A 13,608-nucleotide genomic window follows, 5' to 3' on the forward strand; every position below is an offset into this window, starting at 1 on the left:
CTCTACGGGCGCATCAATTATGTTATCAAGATCCCACATTTTTTGTTCTTCTTCTATTACATGTCTTAGTGCATCTTTCCAGTTTTGTTCTGTAATATGTTGTAAAGACTCTTATAACAATTCACGTACAGCTCGTATATTATATGACGTATTTTTTCTAGCCACATAACTTTTCATTTATGCCCAAATGAGTTCAATTGGATTTATTTCGCAGTGGTAGGGTGGAAGTCTAAGGACTGTGATGTTTCGCCTTTCCGCCATTTTGTCAACTACGTATTTTTTGAACTTAGATTTGTGTTGCCGGGCAATTTTTAAAAGTTTTGCTTTTACCATTCCATCTTCGTAAGGCAAATACTTATTCCGCAGCCAGTCAAGAATATGATATTGATGATGAAGCCATCACAAACGATCCAACAAAACGAGCACGAGCGAAAGGTACGTATAGGTTCGTAAGTATATGGAATATAAAAACAATCACGCACTGCATATCATTCGCAAAAGAAATATTCGAGGCGCTAATTACTGCCGTAGACGCGGAAACACCGACGAGCCGTAAATTACATGCGATCAAAAACGTACTAAACAAAAAAATTGTTTTCTTTCGTAATAACTTCACCCTTTCAAGTTAAGTTTTGAATATAAACTGAACAGACGAGGCACGTGGCCAAAGCCGGCATCTTTATACCCATTATATTATTAAAAATCTGGGGAATTCCATCCTAATTATCTTGCAACGAATAGTACCTTAGAATATGAATTCCAGGTTTTCTAGTACAGTGGATTTTGCTAAATATATTAGTACTAAAAGATTATTAATATTGATAAACAGTTTGGAAAGGAAAATAGATGTAAAACGCATTAATTTTAACGAATAAACACCTCAGGAACGCCTATGATTATACAAATTTTACGACCGTTTTATGACTTTGAGGCACATTTCGTGCTCTCAACAATTTGTGACCGGATTATAGTAAGTAGTAGAGGTACTTCCAAAGCCCTTTTTATGTTAAAGTGACAGTTTATTATAAAAGAAAAAAAAGAAGAGACCAAATAATGCCCCAGAAGGCAGAGAAATCCAAAAAGAAAAACAGAGAAGTAAAACCAAGAGGGTAAGAAAAAGGAATAAATAACGATGTGTAAGGAATCTGTGCACAGATTTAACAATTTATAGGCGGAACACAAAAAATCGGAATCATTGAAAATATGAAAAATTAACGAAAAACTCGAACAAAAAATTTCCAATCCAAGACATATCAAAAGAATGGAAAAACTACTTTAAGGGACCACTCGCAGAAATATGTCCAGAATTCATAAAAAGTGCCAGAGATTTCTCATCCGGAAATCTATTTCAAAAAACAAAAAATATAAATTTTATTACAATAATTTATAGTGGTTTAAAAAAAGTTAAACGATATTATAACATTCACTATGGCTTCCTAATATAACCGTACTAATTCAACGTAATTAACATGCGGGTTCAGTAACTTCTTATCAGAGTACCATTACACAAAGTGCCTATTTTCTGTAAATTGTATATATTGTGTCTCCTAAACGCCACGTGCTGCAAGAGTTTAAACTGTGGACTGCAAAATAGAAACCCTTTATCTTTTCACTTTTGTATAAAAGTAATTGTTAAGAATTGTTAACAAGGCGTCGGAAGATCATAAAAAATAGCTGTTGTTAGCTGGCGATAAACAATATACTGAAGGTTTTCTTTAATTTAAACAGTTAATTAACTGTTAAAGGCAATATAAGCAAGAAAATGTGACCAAAATATTAATTGATGGTCGTAAAGATCTTAGGCAAGGAATGGAAAGATCAAAGGATGAAACAAGTCAATAGAAGAATGTCTGAATGAGAAACTTAACTACAAACGTACTGTGTAGAATAGCTGAAAACAAAATTAGAATAAATAAGATCGATTTTCTACTTCTGATCCGTCGTCTTTACCTTTGAAGGGTTTCTCTTCAAACCAAGATGGAATAATCTTCTCTTCCAGCCTTATTTGCTATGGTATTTTTACTGAATCTTTCTACATTCTTAAGTTTAGTTTAACTTCCATATTTGCGATATTTATCTCCTAATGTAAAAAGTTTCAGATACTGCATATTTATTATTTTAATACCATTTTTTTTATTTGGTCAAACTTCCTGGTTAGTGATCAACACGGGAATAAAAGAACCATCTGACTATGAAAAATTACAATCATAAATTAAGTTTCTGCCTACAGCTTAATCGTTAGCTAAATTTTACAGTTTAAAAATGACCAACTAAAATTGCTATAATCACAGGTTTCGGCTTAAATTCATTTCGACCCCGTCTCTAGGGGGTTGAACACATGCCAGATACAAGAAATATCATTATGTAATCTTTTTTAGACAGGATATAATTATTTCAAACTGTTAGAAGGAAGAAAAAAGGGCGAAAGACTTTCTTTTTTTCTAACCCACTATTTTATCTTAAAATTATTCCAATTGCGTAGTGGGTACAGATGTTAACATCTTGTGTTAAAACGTGTTTTAATCACTGGTTGTGCCATCCCTTTTTAGAAGGGTGTAGCGCCTGTCAGATACAAGATACATCATCGTTAATGACTTTTTAGCTATCGGCATCGTGAAAGTGCTTGATGGCTATAAACTGTTAAAAGAATTAGAGGAATTCCTTGAGAAAATAACATATCTGAGAGCGATCGTGGTTATATTTATGTTGTTAGATTATGTAGAAAATGTTTACTAGGGAATTTTGAAATACCACAGATGTTCAAAGAAAAATATTAAAAGAAATAATAGTCACTATTATGGAAATTAATTTGAAATACCTAATAGTTGGGGAAACAAGATTGTCGATAAGAATTCTGAGAGACCAAATGATTGTTAATATTTATTTTATATGTATACGTTGCAAAGTTTATTATTTTTTGGTTTCCTCAGATAATTTTTGCTACTGAATACAAGAGATGTTTTATGATGAACAAACTAAGAAAAAGAAATGAAAGAAATAACACGTATGAATGTCATAACATAAACAAATAAGAACTAAACGAACTAAATAAGATCCAGGAAAAAAGATGTATGGAACCAGAAATACAAGGTTAAAATGGCTATCTCAAAAAAAGCAGGTAACTGGCAAAAATAAAGGTATAAAGCGAATAATAATAAAATAATACAGAGAATTAAATATATACAACATTGTAAACAAGCAAAATGAAGAGAAAAGTACAACAACCCAGGATTTGAGGATATACCAGAGATTACAAAGGCAGAAATATAGACCAAAGCTGGAAAAAACATAAGATAACGGAAAAGGATGTTAAAAAGTGATAGAAACCATAAAACTACACTATCAATAATAAAGAGATCCCAACAAAATGGAATAAAAAAGATAACGACGATATAAAATTAACAAGGAAACTAAACTGCTGTAGCTGGCTGTATACCATGTACTACAAAAAATGTAGTTAAAAATTCCTTTATAAAAGGTACAAAATTAAAAACCCTATCGGGCTACATCACCCAACGTTTTTGGAATTAATATTCCCATATTAATATCATCAATTCATTCCCTAATTGATTATGCCGTGTTAAAACATAGGAAACACATTTTACGTACAGTTTGCTGGTCCCAAGCTCGGATAAAAAAGGAGGAGGGTGAATGGCTAACGTGTAAAGATCTTAGTAATAGTGTTTATGGCAAGTGCATGCTGTCAGCAAACGCCAAAATACTGCCCAAGTCTACACTTGTAGATGACACTAGCAAATTCTACATATGAAGAGATGAATGAAGGTGATTGGCCAGTGCCTTAAATCTGGATCATCTTAGCGAAGGTATAGTAACCCTAACAGAAGGGTCTCTGGACAGGTTGGGAGTTGGGCAAGAAGTTAACTCTCTCATCCTGTAAAAAACTACTGCTACAAAATCTTAAGACAGAAAAGCCGGACTAAAGTTAAGACGACCTCTTGACGACCCAGGCATCGAAATAAGGACAATGACTAAGATTATACCTCCAAATAGCATATGATAACTGCCAGAAATGATATTAAGATAATCATTGAGAATATTAACGTCCAGATAGAAAGAGATATGCTACCAAAATTATGTTGGTCAACACAGCCTTCACGATGTTGCTAATGACAATGGGTTAAGACTTATTACTATGGCAGCTGCCAAATACATGTTTGAGGGAAGCACACGTTTTAACCACAAGAATATGCACAAAGTAACTTGGATATCACCAAATGGAAGCACCACAAACCAAATTGACCATGTTATAATTGACAGAAGGCACTTTACAAACTTAATGGAAATCAGGAGGTAAAGGGGCGTAAATATTTATCAGACTCAGACCATTTCATGGTAGGAGCCAAGTTTCGATCAAGATTTTTCAACGCCCTCAAAAAATAAGGCATTTAGTACCATACAACGACGAATAACTAGGACAACAAAAGATAGATAGAAAAACTTAAGGAGAGAGGGTACAACTTCAGGATACAACTGAAAAACCCAAGCAAGTGGCAGTGCAGATTTTAAGGAATGTAGCACCATGATGATAATGTACAGCTAAACTCCCAAATTAAACAAACTACTTAAGATTTTCATTGTTACTGATGTAGAAAATTTTTAAGGAAGACGCTTTTATTTATATATTATGAAATAAATATTTTTAGGTCAAATATTTAACACCAAAACGTTTGTAAAATATAGTTAATAATAATTCCTCTAGACCTTTACTTATTTTGCAATATATTGTATTCTTTCTAGTAATTCAGCTGTCTTTTGTAAATCATGCGTTTCATGACTTTCAGCGTTAATGTCTTTAAAGGTTCGTTAATTTTTTCATTAAATGCCTCTCAAGATCAACGACACAAAATAATTTGAGGTTTGTTTGGTTTCTATATAAATTTAAATTAGACATGCTTTCACTACACCTATTTACGATTTTTCACTCCGACTTCGTAAAACTATAGAAACTCGTTTCATTGATGGCGTTTTCTAAACACTTTACATGGGAATTATGTCCATTTATCATTTTTTGTAATTAATCAATACATCTCATACTTTGTATGCAAGACATACGAATTAAAGGAACCGTTATACGATTAATATGTTTGGGTGTGTTGCTGAAGACATTAAATATGATGTTAAATAATATAAAAAGGTTTTTAAAGATAAATTTTAAAATTTCTCTTTAATCTTGGTTTTTTTCAGAATCTTTATGAAAATACAGCAAAACTTATAGACTTGGGCAAATATGAAAAATGCATATATTGCATATTTTATGCAAATATCTGCTAATTTTGCATATAAATACAAAAAATTGCATAAAATGTATGAACGTCAATTTATTTCGAATTGCGGATTTTAAATAATATTTATCTAATCATATATAATGGTATCATTAAGTAAATGGAAATTGTACTATCGGTAATATTGAAAACTGAAATATTGAACTAATATGAACATTGTATATATCTATAGATACTGATTACCGATAGTACCTAATATTCTTGGTATTGTTGTAGCAGGTAACCGATTATAACCCTGTAATAAAAGGGTGTTTCAAAAGCTTATTGCGTGGGGTATGAATAGAATTGTCCTTTTGCAAATCATGTTGTTCTCCAAAGTGAAAGTGAAAACTTGCATCGTCAGTCGAGCTTGTTTAATTTGTTAACTATTTTGATTTTATTATTATTACTATTATACTATATTATTATTTACGTAGTATATTTTATTATTGCTGAGTTGAAACAAAATGTTTTCGATTAACTTAATTACAATTTCAATTGTTCAAAACTATTATATTCTAAATAGGGAGTAAAATAAATTATTATCCTTTAATTAAAGGTTTTTAACGCGGACCAAGCTAAACCATTATTCATATGCTCATCACACTGCCCAATGCATTCAACCACTTCAAATCCTGCACCATTCTGTTTTAGAACCAATAAAATTTAATAAAGCATGCTTCAATATCCCATTACTTTTCCAGACAGGACCATATTTGAGGATTACTTGAGATCCATAAACTTTTAATCATCCAGGATTATTAACCATCTTTTCTCTAATCACTTTTTGATTAAAAAGACTACTGCACCTAGGAGTTCGGTATAGAGACACCCTTCTAGTCAACCCTATTGGTGGCTCGTTGGGGCGTTACCAAGTAACCGCGCGACATACACTTTTTTGTAATTCCACAGTAATGAAACAATGTTTGAGAGGGCCATTGATATTAATTATGAAAAATTGGATATGATTCATTCAATCATTATGAAGTTTGCTTCAAAACCACAGAGAATTGAGTTAAAATAAATGAAGAACATACAATAATTTATAATACCTACTGAAATTATGTTATGTACTTACTATATAATAACAAACATTGATTTATATTTATTGTTATATAGATGTGTTAATTAGATTTTTCTTTAATGGTTGGACATTTTGGTTGATTTGAATTTAACTAATCGGTATTTTCCAAAACAAACAAACTATCTAGAATAATTAAAAAAACATTCATTGTAGAGAAATTTGGTATATATGTTGAAAAATCAAAATGTGTTACATAAATGAATGAGGCAATAAAAATAAAGTATTTGAGAACAAAAACGAAAAAGAAACTGTGGATGAATAATTCAATGATGGATGTGACGGAAGGGTGGAACAGGATGAATGAATACAAGAAAGTTTATAAAGGGACAGGGATGCTATTAGACAAAGCAAAACTAATTGATAATGAATGAACAATGTGAAGAAATTGAAACAGCATATTGAGCAAATTAGAAGTATGTTTCTCGGGATTGAGATCGAAGAAGGAATTGCTGATTGAAGGAGAGACCGATGTCCAAAAATTGAAGATAGAAGGCTAAGAAGAAGATTGGAGCAAAGGTATAATCCGATTTACGAAGAACTGACACATACAGTTTGGTTTTAGGGATGCTGTGATAAGGGAAGCATAGTTTGCTACACAAATACTGTTCCAGTTTTGCAGAGATATCAACTGTATATATGTTTTGACAACTATCAATGCATGACAGAGAACCAACTGATTGAAAAGATGTTGAGATAAATACAGATCTCTACAGACACTATATTAACACTATTACTAAGGTATCAGAAACGAGACTAAGAATATGGTCCCCCAACATTAAAAAAACCAATATTTAAACCACCTAAGACAGCCAGACGATATAGTACCTTTAAAGACGTACGAAGATCTATATTGTTTAACAACAAGGCCAAGAAGCCACTACAGTTGGATTAAATATGAATTGCAACAAAAAGTGAAGACACATGACGAAGAAAAGTTAAAAGACAAGGCATAACAATAAGTATTAATAAGGTACAAAATTAGAGTGGGCTTTGTTTCATAAACTCCTTCGAGCAACCTGTTAAAAAACAACCAATATCCTCTGCATTCAGATAGAAAATTGTTTAAACACATTCCAATATTTACCTAAGGATGTCTGTCAGATAAAGAAAAAAAGGAATGTCTGGATTAGAAACGTCTACAACAGATGCTACCAGCACACTGAGAACAGAGCCAAAAGATGGAATAAGATCAATATAGATTGGAGATCATGGATAAATATTGGACGAACTTATGTTAATCGAGCTGATGTACTGCGGAAAATAGGCATGAATAAATGAAATATGTGCAATAAGCCAATTGGCTGAAGTACGAACGATGTAAACAGAAACCTTCCTGGAAAAAATAGATAAATATAATTAAGCGAAAAGGATCATAAATGACGTGAGTAGATGACCTAAAAATTCACGTCGATCGCTGATGGATGCCCATAATGGAAAAATAGAGAAGCCAAAAGGAAGCTTATGTATCTGATAATAGATAGATAAGGTTCTTAAAATAAAAAATGTGATTTTTTTAAGATTAGCAAAAATCTCATTTGTTTCATTTCGGATCAGTTATTGTAGTTATCGCAAAAAGAAGAAAAGAACTAGGGTTAAATTGACATATTTATTAGATTATTACTCACACAAATCATAAACTATACGAATAACAATGCTAATGATAGTGATGAGCCAATAAATGATTGATGATAGAATGCCGAGATCGAAATACCGGAAAATTTGCCTGGAAAAAACCCAAACTCCAAATGAAAATAAAAAGGAACATAATTTTTAAACGACTATCCACCACTATGTTAAAGTTTTGGGCAACACACAAAAAACAGTGAACAAATTTGTAAATGCAAATGGAAAAAAGTGGAAATTTCTTTTAAGAAAAGACAAGAAAAAATGTATGAAAAGTATAAATATCAATGTCAATAATTTACGAAAATTTTAGCGAATATCCACTACAGCAACTAATGATACAGAGAATGAAGAGAACTAGAAAATATTGGAATAATAGATGAGTAGGAAACATCGCCAAAGTACGGTATGCAATAAAAATTAAACAAGGTCTAGTGTGGACGAGGATAATAAATTTGCAAATAATTTCTGATACCTGATTTCCTCCATGTATCCTGTTTGGTTTAAAAAACATTTTATGAAAATACATATTTCGGAATTAGTAGATACAAAATCCATAATGCTGTATAAAATATTAAAAATGTGTGCGCATGAAAAGTGATAATTTCCTTTCGCATCGGAGATATGGAAATTTTACCGCATATATTGAATTGATTCTTGAAACTATTGTCACCCATTTTCCATTCTAAAAATTTATATAAATCTGGGAAAACCCAAAATTAAAACTGTATAGATGATCTAATAATTATAGATCAACTTAACACAACCAATTTAAACATATTTAAATCGTTTTCAATAAATTAATATCGGTAACAAATAGTAGGTAATTTCACAGATATATTTCGAAAATTATATAAGGTATTCCATTATGTCAAAGTATCGCTTGGCGAAAATTGTATGCTGCTTGTTTTGGTTTGATTTTTGCATAAAATATTTAGTACTTAGTGATTCAGGTATCAATAAAACTATCGAAACAGATTTTTTAAAGACGGAAATGGAAATAATTATCGAAATCAATTTAAACATTAAATGTTAAAGGTAAAGGGCAGTTGTTTTCAATGTAAATAATATTGCAAAAGAGCAGATTTGTTGTTTTTTAAGTAAAATATTTAATTCATAATAAACAATTAAAAATGACAACATACCTCAAGATTCGTTAAAATATTATTGCAATCATTCTGCGGAACATTGTCTGCCACCTTAATGACCAAGTCTTCGTAAGCACCATTCTTAAGTTCGAGTCCGTGACAAGCAACAAATGCAGCAACAATAAACAACAATTTCAACTCCATTGTGTCCGAAAAATCCTTTAAAAACAGTTAAAAACTCATGTCAATCCCACATTCACAAAAAATCACTTGCTACCGGTATAGATTTCACAAAATCACTCAGTACTTATTGATTGGTAACCAAGACGACAGCAATAACAACAATCGCTCGTGTGGTTTCGTGTAGCCGGTAATACCTTCCTGTGCGTTCGGTAGATTCGACTGGACTAACGTGACTTGCGAGCGAAGATCCTCCGCGACGGCGATGGTCTTTTACTCCCACTACAAGGATGCGTTGCACTTTGATGCATTCGCTTGCAGTAAAGCACCAAGAGGTTGTTGGGTGTAAGGCTGGTAGCGGTAGCCTGGAGCGGTTCTTCCCTCACCTTACCATCGACATGCTGTGTGGTTAATGGTTGCATAAGGAGTTTAGGCTCTTTCTCACGAGTGTTAGTGGATTTATTAGAAGGATTGTAGTCGATCTTCGCCGCGCTTTAAAATAATTTTACATGAGTGAGGCGCAATTGAATATTATTTCCATTTTAACATATTTTTAATTACAGATTTTATTAAAAATGATTAAATATTTATTTCTTAGTAAATTGTCTATTTATTCCAAAAACGTAAATTAATTGACTATAGCGGTTTTTCGCGAACTTAGCCTTTTTGTGTAACATTAGAATTATACAACGTTGATGATGATCATATCGCAGGTTTCACGGTCTTCTGGAATACGAAGAAATTACATGCGTTTCGTATTTCGGGAAAATCTCGAATGTTTCTCAACTAATAAGCTTACTTTCTGCCTACACTTTTTCTCTGAGAATCAGCTGCAGTATTTCAAATATGTCTCCTCTCAATAGTTGCCACAAATAAGATATTTTCCTACAGACTTTAATAAGTCTATAAAATTAAATCCCAGCTGAGCTAATTAAATATGAAACAACAAAATTCTACAAAAGCTTAGTCCTATTCTAGACCTGCATTAATGGAATAGAAACTCCAGTAGAATGGAAGATATAGTTCATATACTATCTTCTATAGATACAACGACAGACGTCACAACTATAGGGGATTTTTTTTGGCGGAGGTTCTTGAGCCAGGATGTTCTTCATCATCCAGGACCAAGTTTTGGTAGTAATTAATATTTAGGATTTCTTATCACGTGTCAGTTTGGCTTTATGTAAGGCACATCAACAAAGAGATAAAATTTTCATTATAATACAGTTGATGATAAAATACAGGAATAAAGAAACAAACACTCATATGGCATTCATTGATCTTGAGGAAGTATATGACAAAGTTCCTCGAGAGATTCTCAAAAGAACAACAAAAAGGACTGGCCACTATTTTAGAAGAACTAGTCACAAAAACGGCAAATGAAGTGATAAAAAATGTAAAAATAGCGCTGAACTAAAGTACGAATCTAGGAGAACTCAGGCGACATAACAACAAATACAAACTTGCTAGACGAACTAATAAACAGATATGAAATAGATGTAGTAGCATTATAAGAAACTAAACTAACTCATACCATCGACATCAAGTTTCCAGAACACGATATCTACAGGAACGACTAAAGAGCAAATTCGGGAGGAACTGCTATCGTAGTGAGAATAGGAATAAACCATACATTAGAACAGACGCCAGCCCTAAACACTATGAAAGCAACAACGATAAAAGTCCAGATGAGACAAGATAACATAAGGATCACTTCAGCATATGTAAGGCCAACAGATCCTTTAAATCCTTTGGCGAGACAATTGTCAGAAGACAATTGACTGGCATGAAATTATTGTCTTCGTCTAAACACTTCAGGCCAATTGCCTTGCCAACTGCTCTCACAATTGGCCCAAAATTCAGTTGTCTCCGGGAGTAGACTGAGGGAGGACAATGAGCTGCGCCCAGTGAGCCCCCCCACCACTCGAAATCTCAATTGTCGCGACAATTGGCGCCGTGTGAACGGTGTAGGCCAGTAGTGCTGTCTTGTTTTTTGCCAGTTCCCTCACCGGACACAACAGATGACGAGCAGCCGGCCATGTTTTAGCTGTCTACTGCCATGACAATAGTTGGCCCCGTATAAACATCTTCTCGTTGAACTGGACTGGCCTCCGACAATCCGCAACCACGTGATGACAATTGTCCAATGACAATTGTCTCGCCAATTGTCATCGTGTAAACGCGGCTTTAACGCCAGGCCCCCTAACTGGAACGATAGAGCTACAAACAGAAACGGAAGAATATTAAATAATTATCTAGTGGACAACGAAGACAACATGAAAATCTAGCCCATCGAACCAACCTAGTTTCCAGGAAATGAGCTACCAACCCATTATAGTGGTGGCTACAAACGTAGAACTACAAACAGACACCCGAACCTTAAACGAAAAATCAGGAGACCACAACCCGATACTCCTAGAAATAGGCACATGGGAAGAAGATATCAAAACAACAAGAAAGGAAGGAAAAGAATTATTCTAACTTTAAACGACTAGTGAGCATAGGAATTGGAAACGTTCCTACAATTGACAATCCACAAGAAATAGAGGGGAAAATTCTAAAGCTTGAAAACATCATAAAACAAGCACTAAGGAATAGCACTACCTAAGAAGAATATGAAATTCACATGGGAAGATTAAGATATTAATCAGGAAATAAAAGAAATGATAAGCGAAAAGCACAGAGTCAAAAATAAAGCCAGAACGACAAGAAATCAGGAAGCTAAAAATATAGCAAACCGACTGAATCGACAAGTCAAACAGACACTAATAGAACATAGAAGCCAAAGATGGGACAATTAAGTACAAGAAATGGAGGAAGGGGGCCAAAATATACAAGAAATATGGAGGCTCCAAAGAACTTTAAGAAACTATGGAAAAATCATTCCCTAACTAAACGGAGAAAACGGAATCGTCTCTCTGTAGAAGAGAAAGCCGAGGTGATGATAAGGACTCTTTAAAGAGAGTGTACACTGAATTGTCACGAAGCCGAAGAAATAGATTTTATCGAAGAAGTTGAACAAAACTGCAAACGCCCGAAGAACAAAAAGAAATAATAAATCTCACATCACCAAGAAATCACTAATGCGGCCGTGAAGTATCTTCCTTAGAAAGCAATTGTATATCTGACAAATATAACAAACGCAATACTAAGATACAGGTTCTTCCCAAACAGATGAAGGGAACAGAGTGTAATCATGATACAAAAGCCAGGAAAAAACCACACATTTCTGCAAATTACAGGACGATTAGCTTGCTCAGTAAGATAGTAGACCGAGGCATCCAATCAGAGACAGACATACTATAACTATAAGTATTCAGACTTACAGAATACATAGTAGCTGGATTCAACGGCAAGCAATATACAGGAGCAGCCTTTCTGGACGTAAGCAAGACATTCGACAGAGTGTGGTATGAAGGACTGATATACAATAAAATGAGAGATTATGGATACAACGGGGCTATGACGAAACTCATCTCCTTGTACCTAAGCAACCGATATTCAGGGTCAAGGTAGGACCAGTTCTATCTGAACACGGAATCCCGGAAGCTGAAGTACCGCAGGAGACAGTCTTATCACCTCTCCTGTATAGCGTATCTACAGCAGACGTTCCAAGATTACCCGGAACATATGAACCTGGATATGGTTGTAAGAAATATACACACGGAATTTGATACGATAGAGGAATGGAGTATCCAATGAAAAATAGCAATAAATCCAGAAAAGACACAAGCGGTTACCTTTAAAAAGAGAAGAATAGCTATCAGTGCAAGACAGATCCACTGAATGGTAAAACAAAGCTAAATACCTAGGAGTCACAATGAACCAAGGTCTAACATTTACACCACATGTTAACGATCCAGAAAACAGCAATAGCCTTAGCCGAAATAAGAGGACTCAAAGGAAGAAGAAGGAAATTAGCTATGAACACAAAATTAAGACTAATAAACAGCATCATACTACCAATAATTGTATATGCATCTCTTGCATGGGGACACACAAGTCACAGCAACAAAAAGAAGATTTAAGCAGTACACAATTAGTTCCTTAGAGAAGCTGCAAACAGTTAGAAGAAACCGGATCCTGCGAGATATATTAAGGTATGATGTGTACCATATCTGCAAGCACAGGAGACCCAAACCGCAAATATTAGCAAAGTCTAGACAATCGTAGCTCTATCTAAAGAAGAAAAAGCGCTCACCTTTGGCTTGGCAGTGTATTTAGTAATGTTGATTATATGTTTCAGACAGCTCCCAAAAAAATTAACACAAAAAACGGGACTTCTATATTCTATAGGAATACAGGACTCCTATACGACAAGCACTTTGCTGATAAAAGAGACTCTCTATAG

General features: G+C 33.7%; 1 protein-coding gene across 2 annotated transcripts in view; it reads right to left on the reverse strand.

The window, feature by feature from the left end:
* Positions 1 to 9,625, reverse strand: part of LOC140436420 (calcium-activated chloride channel regulator 1-like) — a 168,162-nt gene extending 158,537 nt beyond the window's left edge. Inside the window, exon 1 of one of the 2 annotated variants that reach the window (XM_072525237.1) lies at positions 9,135 to 9,625. In XM_072525237.1, the coding sequence (XP_072381338.1) occupies positions 9,135 to 9,281 (147 nt within the window). In that variant the 5' untranslated portion in view covers positions 9,282 to 9,625. The remainder of the gene's footprint in view (positions 1 to 9,134) is intronic. The other variant, XM_072525236.1, reaches the window with a different exon arrangement.
* Between the last annotated feature and the right edge of the window lie 3,983 nt (positions 9,626 to 13,608).

Source organism: Diabrotica undecimpunctata, chromosome 3, assembly GCF_040954645.1.
Source record: "Diabrotica undecimpunctata isolate CICGRU chromosome 3, icDiaUnde3, whole genome shotgun sequence".
In the NCBI taxonomy this organism is placed as follows: Eukaryota; Metazoa; Arthropoda; class Insecta; order Coleoptera; family Chrysomelidae; genus Diabrotica; species Diabrotica undecimpunctata.